Raw genomic sequence first — 18,757 nt, 5'->3', positions numbered from 1 at the left:
GAGTTCTCGTGTGACATCATATGTTCTGGCAGGGCAATAAAAATCAAAGGCCTCATTTCATGATATCAATTGAGCGGCAATAAAATGGCAGCCCAAACATGTTTATTATTATTATTTTTTATTATTATTTTCCATTTTCCCAACACCAGCTGCAAAAAGGAATACCAGGAGCAAATGTGACCGCGGCACTTGGGGGGATTTCCATATACCATACAGCATGCAGCATGATACACCACAAGGGCTCAGCATAAATAACAGCAAATAAGAGCCGGAGACCCAGAGACACAATGTGGCATCTTTATCTTTGGTATTCTTGTTGTTGTTTTGGCCGTGGCCGTGGCCTGCGCCTGCACACCCTCGCCCGTAAGTATGCTGCGGGGAAAAGCGCTTGGAAAATCGCACACTCTGGGCTGCTCCTTCTTTATGTCGGTGGCACGCGTTCGTTATTTCGGTTTGCGATTTTATTTCCGGGCAAAACGTATGCAAATGATGCGCGTTCGTTCTTCTCCATTTCCTTCCCCTTATCGCTGTGGTACACCAGTCCACAAGTGGAAAATGAGGAAGCCGCAAGCGTTGACAATAAATAATAACTTCGGTCTTGTTCTTGTTCTTTTGCAAATCAAGTGAGTCGCCATGAATTATAGACGATTGCAAAACTTGCTTATCGGCTGAACAGGCAACAGGATATGAAATGAAGGAGTCTCTATCTGAATCGGAGTCGTAGACGTAGTCTGCAACTCTGCAACTCTGCTGGCTCTTAACTAAACTGAAAGATGAATGCTGAGACGGCTTACCAACGCGACAGCGAGCACATTCCCAGGCAGATTCGCGTCGAAGTTGTAACTTCCGCCGCACAGAGGGGCCGGAGAGACGTGCCAACTAAACCGCTTAAGCACTCAATTTGCGCGTGAAAAGGAACTTGACACCCACACAACCCACAGATGCACACACACAAAAGCACAGAGAGAAACAGATACGGGGCTACACATACGTGTGTGGGCAACCGCATAGGCCCAAGGCCTCAGCTTTGCCCTCCTCTGCCCTGGCATGCCAGTAACCGCGGCACATGTCAGCACTTTGTTGTGATTTCCGTTTCCGCAGTCGCTACATCCTCGGCACCCCATCCACCCCATTCACCCCATCTACCCTTTTACCCCCTTCCCGTGATTGTGAATGTTTGCGAGTGGGTGAGTGTTTATTGATATTGTTGTCTTCCTTGCATTCACACATAGCATAACGGCATTTAACATACGTTTCAGTATCGCTACCGTCCATACCCTTACATAGAGAAAGGATTGGTGTATTTGGGATTTGGTGTTTTCTTCCCAATTGAATATAACCTTTGCTCCGATTTCGCCATGGAAATTCCCGAAAATCACAACTTCCCTCACAATAACCGCAGGGGTTCTAAAGGTCTGATAATATTTGAATATCTCGCCGCTTTTATGGAACAATTATTTAGAATTTTCTATATTTTATCGAAGTCTATATTCAATTTCGAGTAACAAACATATGCTCTACAATTTCGTAAATCTATAAATGAATTCTATAAGGTAGCATCTTAAGGGCATCTGGACTTCGTTGAACTGCCCGTAAGGGAATCCTTTGTTGTGTTCGTTTTAACCCTTGATAGCAGTAAATGTATTTATTTGCGACTTGCCCTTTGACACCGCAACCCCCTCACATATAACCCCTCCGCTGGCAAGGCTGCGTGTGTGTCAAATTAGGGTTAAATGATTCTGCCTCCCTTCCCCATCACATCTCGGCTCACACCCCTCGCAGCCTGTCTTCTTAGCTAATTTTTGGTTTTTCCTGAACATTTTTTGTGTCTTGATTTTGTTGCGGAACACTTTTTGGCAGCTTAGGAGTTTTGAATGCTATGCCCGAGTGCTTCTGGCCTTAAGTAGGTCTTAAGTCTTCATTTGTCTACTCCGGCTTCTGCTCCCCTGCCACTCTGCTCCCTCCTGCTCCTCCTCCCCCTCCCTTTTGGCTGTCCTAAGAGTAAGCGCTTAATATGCCGACCGCATGAAAAACCCACAATTTTCCAGTCCAATTTTTGCTGTCAATTTAAGTTGTAATTAACAGACCGACGACTCGCCGAACATCGTTCCTTCCCTGCAAATATTGGGTGAAAAGATCCAAAAAAAAAAAACAAAGGACGAAAAGAATATGAAGAGTCCTGTGGAGCACAGCACATGGCATGCAGCTCACGTGCGCTCATTACGCATTTGATAAATTTAGCATGAACCGAAGGGAGGGTAGGCTGTGGGTGGACACAAGGTGTACTCTCGTTGTGGCCAACCCCCCACACGGAAAAATTCTCCAGCAAATGTCAAAATAGACAATGCACAGATTACCTTACTCCGGTAACGGCAGGCAGAATGGAGCTCAGATGGAGGAATCCATTCACTTTCGGCACATAATTAATCAAAAAATAACAGGCCCGAAGGCTGTTCGGGCACTGGCATCTCCGGATTTGGGCCATTAAATGGGCCGGGTGGCCACTGGGCGTGCATAATGAGCGCGACTGGCAAAAGGATTAAGGGCCGAGGACGAGGACTGGAGGACGATTGGCCCAACATTTTTAATGTTCTCCTTATGCGCTGCGGGTCGCCGCTCTTGGCTTTCCATTTGCCATTCGCTTTGTTCACTCAGCCTCAGTCTCGTCCTCTGTCCTACTCCTTCGGAGGCTTTCCACTCTCTCCCATCAACCATTCAAAATTTTTAATTCCTCTGCTTTTTATATTTTGATTCCTTTTTTCCGCCGTGGTTGCTGTTGCATCTTACGGCACTTCACCGAAAGCCGCTCTGAAAAATAAGCTTAGAAATGGAAAACAAACCGCCGCTCCTTCCAAACCACTTCATTTCTTTGTCCATACCCACATTCATACTAAACGTGTATATTCTCTCTGTCTCTATATTTTTTCCGACTTTAATTCTTGCTTTTTTCCACTTGCTCAATTAGAGAGTAGACCCTTCGTTCCCTTCCTTCGATGTGAAATCGCCGTTTCCCTTCTCAGGATACCGGGCTTAACCGGGTAAAAATACCCATTTTTCTGCTTTTTCCGAGCCGAGACCCGTGACCACTTAAGTATGCTAAGCCCTCAGCTTAATCTGGCTCCGGGGTTTGACCTCTTTCGATCACGTTTTGTCCTCCTTTTTAATTGTGTTTACTATAATATATCTGACGTTTTCACCCCTTTTTTTGGCGGAGAATTGTTTCCAAGGAAATAACAAATCTTGAGATATATCTCTTGAAATTGCTGTTAAGAAAAAGTCTCTTGAATATGTTTTTTTTTCATAGAAATCTCTTTATTTTCGGCACTTAATTTCCCACAGTACAATACTAATATTCTAAAATAACAAGCAACAAAAAAAGCAATTTCAGGAACTTAATTTTTCAGCGATTATTTTTGTAAACATTTCCCAACCCAACCAAAACACCCCACACAAAATATCCTGAATTCCACAATCTGTGTCCAATGACGAAACCCAAGGACGGGCGAGGTCGCTATCATCAACAAACATATCAGCCATCCCCCAGAGCTTCCAGTCACAACCAACCCCTCGCTGGTCTCAAATATGAATTTATTTTCCATGCTTTTCATCCCATTTCTCTTGTGTTGTTTCTGGGCTCTTTTCTTCGTATTTTAAGTCCTTGTAAAGTGACCCTTTTAATTTTTCTTTCGCTTCGTCGCATTGTTGCCACTTAATGTATCTGTATCCCTGCACCCACTCCCACTCACACTCCTGCCGCGTTTTTCCGGCATTTCCCTCGCTTCTTCGCCCTTTGTCATGATGTTAATATATTCATGGGTCGCATTTTTTGCGGTTTGACACGCTTGTTCTGTTCCGATTCCACGATATGATCTGCGCCTTTTGGAGTGGGCTGGGTCGGTTGGTCTTTGTCTGATTGAATGGCTTAAGGTGTCTCCGGGAAAGTTCAGTTTTCCATTTCCCATTTGACGTTTGCCGCTCTGCATCCAACTTTCTTAATTGCATTCATTTGTGCAGAAACTATCTTTGGCATCGAGTATCCTTTGCTGCTAGCTTCTTTTATTTTGCATCGATGAAACTTGTGAGAACTTTGCTCCTTAATTTCATTAAAATGTTGCTACCAAATGATGATTGGGGCCTGGAACCGACTCAAGTAGGGGATCTTTTACAATTGAAATAAAAAGTAAACTGAGAAGTGTTGCCGCACTTCGTATCATTGGGGGTTGGTGGTCAGAGCAGATACATAATTCAACTATTGAGCACTCTGACTAAATTAGTTGGAAAATTACACTGTCCTAGAGATTTTCTCCTCAACTGTACTCTGCCATGTTGGCAGGAGCGACTGGCTGCAAGAGCAGGAGCGGGAGCGGGAGCAGAGCCACCAGCCGAATACAAATACCGCCAGTGAATCCCGGAATGGCTTCCGGTTGAGAGAGTTGCCAGCCACGGGGATATATAGAAGACATTAAACGTTTTCTAATTAAGTGGTCCACGGCCCCGCTGTCCTTCCACTGTTATTATTGTTTTGGGCCAGGATAATGATTGTTTCTTGGACGAGGACGAGGACCAAGAGCAGTGGCAGTGGCAGTGGAAAGACCAACGATGCGTTTCTTTTTCGATTTGTACTTCCCGCAGAAAAAGGGTAAAAATTGTAAATGGAAATGCCGACTCCGCGGACGGGTGTCAGTGGCGGGGCTTATTGGATTAGAGGAATACTCCGGCGGCTGTCTCTGTTTCTGAGGATGGTCCATTGGCGCCCAAAAGTCTGGGGTATCGGCCGAAGGAAACCGAATAATTTTAATGACGGGATTTTACACAACTTGGGATTCATTCTCCATCCCTTGCCAGCTTAGGTGATTCCCAATTTCGTTTCATTAAAGAAGCAACAAAAAATAACGAAAATTTCAAAGACGCGATTATCGTTGTTCGTGCTTTCCACAAATTTCATGTTCTCTCCTACCCGACTCCACTTGGGCGACCCAAAGTTATTGAATATTCCGTTTTGTGTTTGTTTAATTACCAACTTTTTTCCGTTGACAAATGCATTTCAATGTCTCCTTTGTGTTTGCCTGTTTTTTTTTCTTTTTTCCATTTTTTAATCTGTTCATTTAATTTTTGTGCAAGTTTCGCTTTGATGTCTAAACTTTTCTTTATAATTTCCACGCAGTCCGCGTTTTTTTCTTACTATTTACCCAAGAATTCTTATCGTGGGACAAGAGAAATAAGCCTGCTTTCTGTTTAATTAGCATATTCCTGGCGAGTGCTTTTAATTCACTGCTGATTGATGGGAAAAATGGCACTTATTGGTCCTAATGAAGACAGAAAGAAATCAGTGGCACGTTTTAGTTAATTTATTTGCCCAAAAAATATGCGCACATCATATCCTTTGCTTTTGCGGGACTTCTTTCTAATTTCAATTAAGATCAAATGTAACCGAGTGTGAAATAAACAAGAAATCACTTAATACCAACAATTACATAAACAATTGAGTCAGACTACGTCTTACCCGCACAGAGTCCTGTCCTGTGACCAAAACTTTAAGCTGGGAGAAGGGTCGATTCCGCTGGTGGCACAAACAAAACGAGTATCTAAAGGGGCAGCTTCTTTCATGAGGTCAAACAAGAAAGGAGTCACTGCGGGTCAATAAAAACACGGAGCTCTCTAAATGCCAATTTGTTGACTTGTTTGGCTTTTGATTCTTGATACGCTTAGTCGGGAGGCTTCTTCCGGGGGTCGAAAAAAGGAAAACAGTTGCAGAGCTCACAAGCGGTACTGATAAGCTACTTGAATGCTGCAGATTTCCCCTCCTCAAGTGCTTACAATATTTATAAAAATATGAAAAAAGCTTCCATAAGGAAGCGTCTGCCCTTCCCTGATCGTCTGGCTGTCTGTCCCGCCCCACTCCGCAATAAGCTGATATGCCGCAGCCCAACTAGGCGTATGCGTGATGTGTGTGTTGTCGTCCAGAACTATAAGTGGAGTGCTTACTTGCTCTGCCTCCTTCCCGCCTCCTTTTTTGTGTGCCTCGCCCGATAAAGTCAACACAATGATAAATCGTTGCAAGGGGCCGGTCCGTCCAGTGTCATGTGTATGTGTGTGTGCATAATCGAATTTTTATTGATACAAGCAGCTTACGTTGAAAGGATGTCATGCCCCTTCCTCTTTCTGACTCGAATACGAAAATAAGTCGATACTTGGTCAAATAAAAAATATATACTAATACGCATTTGTATCAATTGATGTCCGGGGACGGTGCCCTTATCAAGCCAATGGTCCTCAGCCCAGACCAAAATTACCTTATGAATATGTTTAAAAGAAGAAAACCTCCATAATTGCCCATAGATTGTGCTCCACAGAGCCTAAGCTGACTTTCTGACTTCTCACAAAAAGGGTGGAGGGGGTTTGCACAAAGTGGGTTCGAATGGATCGCAAATTGCGTATGCTTCGATAGTGACTCACTTACTCAGATGCTCGAACACTCCTTTTTCCACAACCCGGCTGTAACTCAATTAGAACAAAGGCAAGCGCCATCGACTTCAGGCTGAAGGCGACGGCAAAAATTGTTGATAATTCATTTTTCCCCACTGGTTCTCGGCAACCCTTTGATTGACTGCCCCTGCCCCGCCTCAGTGACATTCAGAGCCTCAGTCTCTCAGTCTTAGTGCCAGAGCATCTTGATAAGATTAATCAAATTTTCATAAAGTTTCCCCACGAATCGGATGGCACGGCGCAAAGTAGCGTGAAATATGCTTGGCGCGTAAAAGGGATTTATGCGTAATTGTGTAAGAAAGGCGTAAGAAGAGCGCTCTTCCTAGGAAGAGATTCGAGGTGGAGTGGCGGTACCTTTCAGCGCGACAATCGAGTTGACAGGGCTAAGAAGTCTTTCATCCATCCCTCTCGCTTCAATGAAACTTCTTTTGTTGCATACTTTTAGGCAGCTCACTTAATTAGCCAAAGAAAACTGAATAAAAGGCTGTGCTGTGTGAATGTTGGTGTGGAGTAGCGGAGAGTACGGATGGGGAGACCACAGAATAAATCTTTGCACAAAACCCCATGTATGCTTGTAGTTTTGCTTCTTTCCTTGAATATTTTACATTTAAAATTCTAAGACGTCTGAAAGCTTCTTTACCGTGGAGCCCCCAAAGCAAATGAAATGTCCTGGTGGCAAGCCACACGCAGGCAAGTGCACACACACACAAACACACACACACACGGAAAAACTTTCGTCGAATCCGGCACAGAGCCCGGCGACCCACTGTGAGCAGCCAGCCAGGGATGAGGTGGAATCCCCGCAAAACAAATATAAAATGTAAAACTAAATTTTGCACGTTGCAGAAGAAGAACATGTGCCACAAAACTCCACCGCCCCCGTAAGCAGGTGAAACCCAAACAAAGTCGTACGTTGAGAAGGTTCAATGCAGGGAGCGGAAACAGTTTCCTTTACTTTACCTCAACCCGCTTATGGGGAGGGCATAAATACACACAGGAAATGCGTTGCCAGGACCCCCATACCCATTCCCCATCCCAGAACGAGCTATTAGCTGGCAGACTGTGAGAGAAATAAGGACTTAACAATCTTGACAACTACTTTCCGGTTGACATTCCATTTCCACGTAGATAAATGGAAGCAAACTGCAAAATTCTCAAAAAATCATTGGCGGAAAGCAGGGAGCACCTGAAATGGGTTTGGCATCCAGCGACAATTATTTGATGCTTCTGGGTTCTGTTTCTATTTCATCACTTTTCATTGTGTTTATAATTCAAGAGGGGGTTGGAACGAGGCTTTAGTAGCACAACTCGTATTCGTAAAGCCAAACACAATTGCCATCAACACGCGGGACACGAAGCGGAAGCCAAGTTGAAGCCGGCACCAAAATGCATTTCCCGGCCCCACGCCCACAGTCACTGAAACGGCAGCCAAGAGATAGTTAAGTCGATATTGGGTAGAGCCCTCAGCAGAGGAGGAGCCCCAGCGGCATCAGCATCAGCATCAGGAGCAGTAGTGGCAGGAGCAGCTTCGTTTCCGTCCGAAAGCAGGAATTTACTTGACATTTTCATTAGTGCGGCACAGCCACAAAACACTTTGCCAGACTGCCAGCAATAGAGTGGAGAAAGAAAGAGAGCGATAGTAAGAAAAAGAGAGAAGCGAATTGGGGAGCTGGCAGCCTCACTCCCACTCTTGGCTGCTTCTTGGCTGTGGCTTGGACCAGAAATAAAAATACGAATAGCTAACAAGCAGGCAAGGATTGGTGCCAGAGCGGCACTCATGAATGGAACAGTGGAAAAAGGCTACAAGGAGAGAAGTCAAGTTCGAGAGCCCTCGACGCATAGTTTTACTTTGCCTTCAAGTTGTACCTTTAAGTCGTGCATAGTTTGTTCAACCATGGAGGGATTGAGATGATTTGTGATTTGAAAGTAACAGGAGACTGTAGTCTTACCTTTAAAAAACGAAAATCAGTGAAGTTCCTTGTAATATTGTTCATGATCTGGTTCCACTGTACCTATATGCTGCGGCCAAGCAATTGCTTGCCATTCGGTAGAGTCCCCACCCCCATCCGAGGTCTGACGAGGCCACGGCTCACACACATAAACCCCATTTGGAATGGCTTAGTTCATGGGGTTTGGTAGCACAACGAAAACATTCCCGGCCCACGTCGACAGTTGTCACGGAGCTCTGGTGTGGGGGGCTGCTCTTATGGGGTGGTTCAGGGGCTGAGCGGACGGCACTGGATGGATGGTGAGTCCGATAGAGAGTTCCTCATCTTGATTTTGCACGGTTGCTCCTTCTGCTGCCGTCTAATGTTTGTCCTTTGCTGCTGTGTCGCTCTCCTTGTCGCTATCCCTGTCCCTGTCGCTGTCCTAGTCTCTGTCTCTGTCTCCGGCTGTGCTTGTGCCTAATGTTGTGGGAAATTGCATTAATTATTCTATTAGCAGCGTAATTCGTTCTTAATTGCATGATAAACTTTATTGCCTTTTAGGGGGATTGTGTGTATGCGCTATAAGGAGAGATATTTCTCTCATACTCAGAGGATTCCCATTCGATGAGATTTAAGGGGCGTAAGTGGACATTTATTTCACTCAAGTGGACATCTGAAATGAAAAGGATAAGAGTCTTCCTCTTAGCTGCTAAGGTGACTCCATTTCGGAAGAAGATCCCCTTGGACGCAGAGAGACAGAGTTTTAATTCCTATTCTGCTAAATATCATAGGTGGAGTAGATCGAGGTACAGTCCGGAGCTGAGAGCCTTACAGTGGCGGCAAGAGATAACAGCTGCGAAGGCGCTCTCGGGCTGGCTGGTAGGTCTCTTTTGATTGAGTTCTGCCCCACCGACTGCCCCTAAAAGTCATTGGGTGCCCCGCACCGCTTCTGATTAGCTGCGATTTTGAGCAGTAAACAGGGCAAGCACTTGAGCTGAGGACAATCAGAAATCTGACTGAGAAATCTATCTGCGGGTTGTTCAGTCGAGTTATCTAAGCGAAATCCAATTAAGCTTTATCGCCTCAAATTAATCAGCGGGGAACAGCTGAACACAATAGCTGGGCAAACAGAATCGTTCCTAAGTCAATATTAATCAAATCGCAAAAGCCGAACAAAGCAAACGGAATGAACCTATCGATCTTGGACGGCTGGAGACGTAGGTGGACGTAGATGGCTAGGTGACGTTGGGGATAGTTCCTCTAGTCCTACTTGAGGCACTGAGGTCGCTGTAAGCGATTTCTTGCGAGATAAGCCCCTGGAAAAGTGCACTCGAATCGAAATCAAACGAACTGGCTGGGGGAGGAGAAATAAATTTGTTTGTCTGATTCTCGATTTGGTCAGGAGTGTTTTCTGCCCGAGTCCGAGCCCGTGTTTGTTTAGGCCCAAAGAGAACCCCGCCGCGGACACGAGCCAGCTCTCAGTTTTTAACCAATATTTACCACCCACAGCCCACACAAAATGTTGAGCGCTGCTTTCATCTCTCCATAGACACTCCTTCTACTCCTTCCACTCTTGGTACTGGAACGCTCTCTGGATGCAATTAATTTAATTATGTGGTCATATGAAACTATCCTTCGGTCAGGCGACCCCGCGTGCCTCATCATAGAGTTGCTTTTAGCGGGAAATGCTGAAAATGTGATAATTGAGTTGTCCACTCTAAACTTTAACCACATTTTCTGCTGGTCCACTGCTGGAACTGATCAAACTAGAAAATTGCGGCCAACTCTTAAGCCCCAAACTGTTGTTGTGGGGATGGGGTTGGAGTTGGGGTTTGGGCAACGCTCTAGTTTATGAAGGAAATAATATTTTAATTGCGTGAGTATAACACATAGAAAATATATGCCGTCTAATCACACAAAAACACTTTTTTCGTTGTATCAAATAATATTTGTTCCGGATGGGACTACCTTTCGTAAATACTTTTCTAAATCATAATTTTCTTTTTATTCAAATAGATTTAATACGGAATTAATACAGCTTCCCCCTGGCTTGTACTTGCATACAACTAAACTTTTGCATTCACCTTTCATTCATTCCGAAATAGGTTTGCCCACCGCTTTATCTCCCCATTTATTTGCGTTAATTTTGAACACAGTTTTTTAAAATAAAAACAAACCATTACTGAAATGAGCAAATATAGAAAACAAATCGCGCAAGGTCCCCAGTGGGAGTGGGAGTTGGAGTTGTAGGTGGGTTTGGCATTCTGTACTGAACTGTACAGACAAGCCGACCGACAAGCTCGAGACTTCAATGGCAGGGCAAACAAAGTCAAGTGCTGCCCGTGGCAACTGAAGTGCGGTCCGTCAGGGGAGAGGATTGGTGTGGAGGGGAGGAGAGGAAAAGTAGAGGTCAGGTAGTCTGCAGATGCATTTGTTTGGTCAACAGAGAGTCGACATCTCGACTGACTTTTGGCTAAGTCGAAAGTCCAATATTTGTGCTGGAGATAAGCGGTGGCAGCTATCAAGTATCTAAGTATCTTTTTAATTAGGGATTTGTCCGAGTGGTGTGGTGGGGTGCGGGGCGGGGTGACAATGTCAACCATCGAATGACAATCGGCAAACAACAGCGGCCGATACCGATTGCGCATCGATCTATCGATCGCGATAAGCACACACACACACATACACGACACGTCGTCAAACATTGTTCAGCGGCATCCACAAAGGAGCGGAGCCGCAATCTGGTCCCGCCGTGTCTTGTGGACACTCCGAAGACTCCATTTTGGTCTGTGATCTCGAATTCATTGTCAAGCGCTAGACGAGAAGCCACCAAAGTCGAGCTCCTTATCGCCGAGCGAAATTTACAAATCGATATCGTGTTTTAAGGGAACTTTGAAGATGCCGATCCAACGGTAACCGCAATCAGTTGCACATCCGATTCACCCATCGAATTTATCTATTGATTCGACTTGACTTGATTTCTATTGAGAGGGTTGGATGTCTGTCTCACTCTCACTGCTGGCATCTCTTCTGGCTCTGTCTTTGGCTCTGCCTCTGGCTCTAGCTCTGGTTTGGGTTGTGTTCTGTCTTCCTATCTTGGTATCAGTTAAATCAATTAAGGCTTTCAAGTGGAAGCTTCGCCGATCGCAGCACGCTTACCCGTGTCAGTTGTCACCACCGCCACCACCCACTAACATGTCCCTCTCCCATTCCCTGTCCATCCCCCCCATGCTTTCAATTATTTCGAGTGCTAAATGTGGTTATTCCATTTAATCATGAGATGCGACTGGGACTTCGCTGGGACCCAAACCGGAACATTGTTTAGCTAATGTCTCATATTTTCTATTTCTCCAACTAATTGGAGTGGGTTCCTTGGCGGTCATGTCGGAGATCGGGTTGGGATGATAACGAAATTGATTCGATTTTTGTACTAGCCTGATGACTGATGTCATCTTAATCGGAAATTTTGCTTGTTTTTCAGTTTAATTTTGGGAAGTTGTCGGTATTTACGGTATGTTTTGAAGTTTTGAAAGAACCAATATTCCGTTCCATCCTCCATAATATTCTTAGAAATGGAAAATTATCTCTATTAAGCATTGAAAGCTTTCCAAGCTTCATTACTGATGAAAACGTACACTTAATTTTCCACTCCGCTATTAAATCCTCTTTTGCGGTTCAGTCGAGTAAATAAAAGTCTCGAGACTCGAGCACATAATCGGGTATATAGAGAGCACATATCTGCACATAGATATATAGTATGAAGGTATATGAAGTTGTATGTAGAGGGAAAAAATAAAGGAAAACCCTAAATTGACGCAAGCGCACTTGCAGCTGGCTCTGACTGAGCTCCAATGGCACCGCCAGGCAGTGGTTATCCCTCCCCCACTCCGGCGTCTTTCGGCCCCACCCAGACACACCCGGGGGACGCCGACACTTGAGCCAGGGCGAATGGCAGCACTTGAGAGCTCCATGTAAAGACACGCACACACGTCCTGGCCAGGATAATACCCAAGCTTCCCTAATCAGACAATCGAATTGGTTGGCCAACAGCGCCAGGCTCCGGCTCTATATACAGGCGCTACTGTCGGAGTCCTCTGCCCCCCGCCCTCTTTCGAGTGTATCCTTGAGTGGGTTGATAAGCCAGCAGCGGGACGACGACCACCCTCCCTGCAGGGATGGACCATCACCCGAAAAGAAAGAAAGAAAGAACGAAAACCGAACCAGAGCGGAAATGTCAAGTTGATGCTCTTGCCGGAAGTGCTCAGTGCTGGGAGATAGAGACGACAATGCCAACGCCAGCGAGACAGGGACGGTGTATCCTTCTCGGCATTACTCGACATTACCCGGGCAGGACATGGCTGCGTTATGCGTTTAATCAACAATAAAATCAGAAATCAAAAACTTAATGAATGTCCTTTTGTCATTATGCCGACAATGACACCAAAAGGGGGTTGGGCCATGCGAGGACTCGGGACCCCGTCTGATGCTGATGCTGATGATGATGATGCTTCGCCCTGAGATGATGGCTCGACCATTATGGCATCCGTGTCCGTGTCCGTGTCGTGTCCGCGTCAGTGTCCGGGATGATGACGACGATGATGGTGATGGGGCAATGACGGCAACGAGCGCTCTTAGCGCGGCTGATGGCCGCCACATTCAGTAATAACTGTAATAGGGGACCCACGCCAACTCTGCCCCTATTTTCACCAGACCCAGACCCTCCCCAGACTACCCAAGAGCTTCCATAGGGTTCGTCCGTCCTACGGGTCATGTTGAAACACTTTCCCAACAGTGCGTCCTCGTAAAAATGAAAAATTTTAACTTTTCATGGCGCCCGACAAGCGCTAAAGTGGAGCTTTAATAGAATTATTGATTTTTAGGAACGGGAGGCGACTCCCCCTACCCAGCCATCAGTGTCTCTCCCTCGACACACACAAATACACACGCACGCCCAGACCCATACATACACACAAGCAGACCATGTAGAATACGTCTTTTTTGGCTGGATGATGTCGCGTTTTCCCTTATATAAATATTTTGCCGCAGCATGCCCACAGGATCTGTTGAGGGGGGGATACGGGGTGTGAGTTGATGAGAAGTTGGCTAACAGTAAATATAACTTACATATGTGTCTAAAATGGAAAAATAGGAAAGATGGTAGAGTGGAGCTGCTCAGCACACAATTTGCAATGATATATTCGGTGACCCAAAATGTGTCACCGAACCGGAAATTCGAAAACCTTCTGGGAACAGTAAAATAACAAAGTAGTCGGGGAAATGGTAGTGTTCCACAAGCTGACTAATATTTGAAGGTACTGGAACAGGATCCATCCACATCCACAGGATCTCATAAGATAAGATCTTGGAATAAGAGAGATCTCTTTAAACGAGTTATAGTTCCCTGATAATTATCAATTATAATTTTATATTGTTCTAGTCAATTCGAGATGAGTATTGTGTGATGTTGACATTAACCTGACGAAAATTAGCTATCATAATCGATCTACGACTACGCCACAAGAGCCTGTCCCCGAAGAAAATTGCTTGTTTTGTAATCAGAATTCAAAATTACTTCTTCTATATTCTAAATTGAATTGCTGTGTTTTAAAAAGAATTTGACAGGCAACTTCTTTGTTCGGATTTGTTATGATAATTCGCTAGGTGTTTTCGAAATCTCAAAGGAATAAGACAGGTATGTATTCCCAATCCTTCGTGGTATTCATTATTCTTCATTTAATGCGCTCCTATAATTTGGACTATCAACCTGACTTATGTATGTCCTGGAATTAATTGTGTTTCTCTATGTGGCACATAAAAGGATACTTCATCTGCCCCTGTCCTTTTGTGTGTGTGTATCTGTGTGTTTCTATCTAAAATGCTAAGAGCAGCAAAAGATTTTGAGAACCGAATTTTGCCAAAGCCCCACAAATAACGTCGACGTCGACTGCCCGCCTTGCTTTGAGTGGGAAGGATGGGTGAGTGGGTGTGTGCGGGGGAAAAGTCCCACCAGAGGGTTGGAGGGGGTGACGGTAAAACCGCAAGCAGAGCAAACGGGCAAAAAGAATACAAGAAAAAGATGAAGTCTCGGGCGAAGGCGAAGGCAGAAGCAAAGGCAAAGGCAAAGCGCTTAGCCAATCAGCGAGCGCCGGGGGCGGAGTCTCGCCCGAACTGGTTTGGCGGCGCTTTTTATGTTGATTTCGTGTTTTTCCTCTTTTTTCGTATTCTTTGGTTTGGTTTGGCGCTTTTCGTTTGCGTTTACACTTGCTCATCTCTCTTTGCTCTAATTTTTTCGATGTATTATCTCGCTCTGGCACGAAGTGCGGCGCTCGTCTCTGCGCTAGTGTGTGTGAGGTGAGTGGTTGTGTGCATGAGTGTGGGTGAGAGAGAGACTAAGAGAGAGGGAGAGCGCGAACGTTGGGAAGAGCGAGAAAGGGAGAGTATGCGCATTGGGGAAATGAAAAACAGCACGCCAGATAATGAATTGATGATAATAAAAAAATATCCTTCTCCTTCTCGAGCGATAATCTGAACCAATATCGGGATATTGCAGAAAATTCACATTTATGCCTCTTAATTTCCCCATTTAGGAATATATACAGATGCAATAGCGCTTCGAGAATGCTTATGAATGCCCATAGCCCAATGTAACGAGTATATGTACATATCTCCATATCGGATACTTGGGTCCTCCAGAACCTAATTACAGTTAGCTGAAACTCCACCCTGAAGAGGGAGAGGGAAATAGGAAGGGAATAGTACTGCGGACCCGTCCGGTCCTATGTACCATTTACTCGTGCCCTTCCTGGGACGCGGTTGGCTAAATCCTGGCGCCTGTCGGCTGTCGCACACCTAATCACATGTAATGCGCGCGCATTATCTTCGCTCTTATCTCCGGCCTTCCGGGGGTCCATACGGGTCTGGGGGACACTGGTTCCGTTCCGGGCTGCACTTCGTGCACGAGCCGAAAACGAAGGCTGTCGTCGCCATTCACGGAGGTGCTAAATGCCGAGTGGGTGTTGCTACTGTCGGCCCCTTTTCTACCCCCACCGCACACCATTCATCTACCCAGAAGCAACCGATTTACTCTTTCATCCCGTCGAAGGCTGCGGAGACCCGAACGTATTGCCGCTCTGCTCGCACCTGCTTAGCTCACGCCCACGCCCACTCTACACAGTGTATCCCTTCCTATGTGTTGATGCTTCTGTGAGTGTGTGTGTGCGCGCGTTTATGTGTGTGCTACGAGTAATTCCACCCGAATTTGCAGCAAATCCATTGCGTTTCGCCACAGCACAGCGCACAAAAAATAAAAGAAAACGCGCAGCCGAACGATGCTTCTGCTGGATTGGGAGTGGGAGGGGGTGTGGCTGAGGTGTGTATGGGGCTGCTTTGGGGGGTTGGGCGAAGGCTGCGAGCGGCGACAAGTGCAATTCTGCGCCGGAACAGGTTTACCCACTGTCCATGTGTAAGTGCGTGCTCTCTCTCTCTCTCGCCCCGACTCTCTTTGGCACTTAGCTCTCCGAAAATGCTGCTCTCTGGCGAAGGGTTTTCCTATGTGTGTGTGTTTTGTTTTGGTCACACACAAACGCACACAGGCAAGACAGCTTGTTTGAGCGAATGAAAGACACAATTTAGTAGTATTTCTACTACCTTTTGGATTTCCCCCAAGGGACGATAAGTGTTCTGCAGCTAGGGGACAAACGAAATACTCATGGCTAGAGAGATCTGGCCTTAGAAACATATTAAGAGCTGAATATCAATCAAATAAATGATCGCACTCCGATATTACGAAATACTTGATAATCCACATATAGTGCATGTGTATAGAAGATAGGTTGGATAGGTTGAGAAATTCTAGTTACTAGTTACAAAATAATAGCAAGTAGGCAGTAACTAATCGTATCCTTGAAGAGATTAACACTCTTTAAAGTACATATATATGTACATATACATGTACATATATGTTATTGATTAGAGCTAAAACCAGACTTGATATAGTCATTATTCAGCCTGTTGCTTTGCAAACAATTTTCAACGTTCTGTTCTACAACAACTTCCGTCCTTAAGACGCTTTTGACTTTCAGATATATTTGTCTACTTATTGAAGTATTAGTTTCGCTAATTTTCATCTCCAAACAATCATTACAATAATTTCTACGACTAAAACTAATAAAAAACCCAACCGAATTCTCCAATTGGTGCAAAAACATGTTACATCTTTGCTAATGCTTCCCCGGATTCTACTACTATTTCTCGCTTGAAATTAACTAGCGATACACGCAGGCACACAGATACTCGTGCAACGGAGAGAGCGTGGCTTCCAGCCAAGAGAAACGCTCTCACCTTTGTAACTGTGTGTGTGTCGGCGTTGTGTCGTTCGTGACTCACACACACGAAGGCGGGCGGCATTGAAATGGGGGATGAGAACGAACTGTATGGGGAGCCGAAGGCAGCCGGCGCCGCTGCCAACTGCAAATGCGAAAGAATGCCGTCAGTTGCCCGCCAACTTGAGCTGTGAGAGGACGCGCCGCTCAGATACAAAATACAACGATACACAGACACGCCTGCAGAGTCGATGGTCGATCGGCCAGGGATTGAGAGCCATTAGCCTGTTAGCCAATCAACCGCCCAACCAGCCGGACGGACAGACCATAGACAGAAGCCAGACGGAATTAGCCAGAGAGTGCCGTCCCGATCTGCAGACGGGGATCCCACAACGAACTCGAGAACTGTTATCGATTCGCGGGAGCCGGCATTTGACACGCTGCGCTGCCTATCCTGACTGTAGGCCCATCTCGGCTCAGTTCCCGATTTTATGGCTACGGCTATGGCGTGCCCGTGCCGCCTGCACTAATGATGTCGCGTCAAGAGCCACTGCAACAACAACAGCAAAACCCAGAGCCAGAACAACAGCTAACAAGAACTGCATCAGTGGAAGCCGCGCAGCCTTGTGGAAGTCGTCATCGAATCCGTTCCAGCCAAGTTGCAAGTTCGAGGCGCGCGTTTACCTGACCGCCCGTGTTTCAGTGTGTGTGTGTGTGTGTGTGTGTGTGCCTGTGTCTAATTTGCCTCTCCGCCAACGCCAACGCCAACGACAGCGTCACCGTCACCCCGCTGAAAAAATCTCCGGGCAGTAATCGAATTTGGAATCGGTATTAAAATCGGACCATACCTTTACCTTAGCCCCTTATCGCGCTTCAATTTACAATTTACAATTTACAATTACAATCAACCACTAACGAATCGCAATAAAATCAGAGTTCCCCATTCGAACCGTTCAAATTTGAATCAATTAATGCCAATGCGAGCCTGCTGCATCTGGCAATAAAAGAGAGAAAAGAAAACCCCACGAGCCAACTAGAACTTTGAACCGCCCGTACGATGGACTTCCAGAGCGCCATGGAGACTTTTGCCGAGGCCTGGGTGGCAGCCAATGCCGGACAGCAGGTGAGTTTCTGTTCCATCCCGATGCAACACGATCTGATCTGATCTGATATGATCGAAGGGAAATGTCCGTTCAGGAGACGGAGATTACAGATAGTAATCGTTATCGTAAATAGATTTTGTCATCGTCATCTTCTTCGCATTGCCGTCGGCACTTCACGCCTATTAGGAGGCACTTAGTCAGTCATAGAGTGAGTCCGATCTTGCGCCCGACTGCCCTGCGGAAAGGGGTTTCGTTTCGTTCCGTTCTGGCTGAATCAGTTCAAAGCAAACATATGGCCAAATGGTAGTGATAACGTGTGTAGATATGCGCTCGTTTTGCTATTTATGCAGATTAAGATAATCCTTATCGGCTGAGATTTTCGAGATCGGTGCTGCTTATCATGCAACACGCAACACTTTCGCTATGCCCTCGCTCTTCTTGGTTTACTCCACTATATTTATCTTTTCCGTTCTGTTCTGTTCTGTTCTGTTCTGTTCGTGTCTGGTTTGTTTTGGTTTGTTTGTCGACTAATTGCATTGTAAAGCCGATCCCCCAGTCGAACGGAACTGCTCATCCGAACCCCCTTTGGCTCCCAGCTGCAGCTCCGAAAGTGGGTTGAGTTCTCGGGTTGGGGGGCTTTTGCCAGGCAGATAAGATAATCCCGACGGTAACTTTGACAAATGCTGGTAATTTCGGCATAAGGCGATGACGCCGCAATACCAAACTTAGATATCGATGGGGATGAGTTCGGGGTATGGGCATGAAGCCTTCCGACAATATAGAACATTCACCGTGTGTACATCGTTGAATACTCTTTGGGCTTTGCCATCGCGTCATCGCCGTGTGAGTACACCAAGTTTTATCGTGGCTCGGGTCTCGAGCGCCCCGTCACCCAGTCGCTGTCAGTGATATCGCAATT

General features: G+C 45.8%; 1 protein-coding gene across 1 annotated transcript in view; it reads left to right on the top strand.

The window, feature by feature from the left end:
• Positions 1-16,894: 16,894 nt before the first annotated feature.
• The window catches only part of dve (SATB1_N and homeodomain domain-containing protein dve), a 45,783-nt gene continuing 43,920 nt past the window's right edge, over positions 16,895-18,757 (top strand). The window contains exon 1 of the mRNA XM_033377905.1: positions 16,895-17,858. Within this exon, the coding sequence (XP_033233796.1) occupies positions 17,793-17,858 (66 nt within the window). The 5' untranslated portion in view covers positions 16,895-17,792. The remainder of the gene's footprint in view (positions 17,859-18,757) is intronic.

Source organism: Drosophila pseudoobscura, chromosome 3 (genome assembly GCF_009870125.1).
Source record: "Drosophila pseudoobscura strain MV-25-SWS-2005 chromosome 3, UCI_Dpse_MV25, whole genome shotgun sequence".
Taxonomy (NCBI): domain Eukaryota; kingdom Metazoa; phylum Arthropoda; class Insecta; order Diptera; family Drosophilidae; genus Drosophila; species Drosophila pseudoobscura.
The sequence above is the reverse complement of the archived record's forward strand: the minus strand, read 5'-3'. Positions and strand labels throughout refer to the sequence as shown.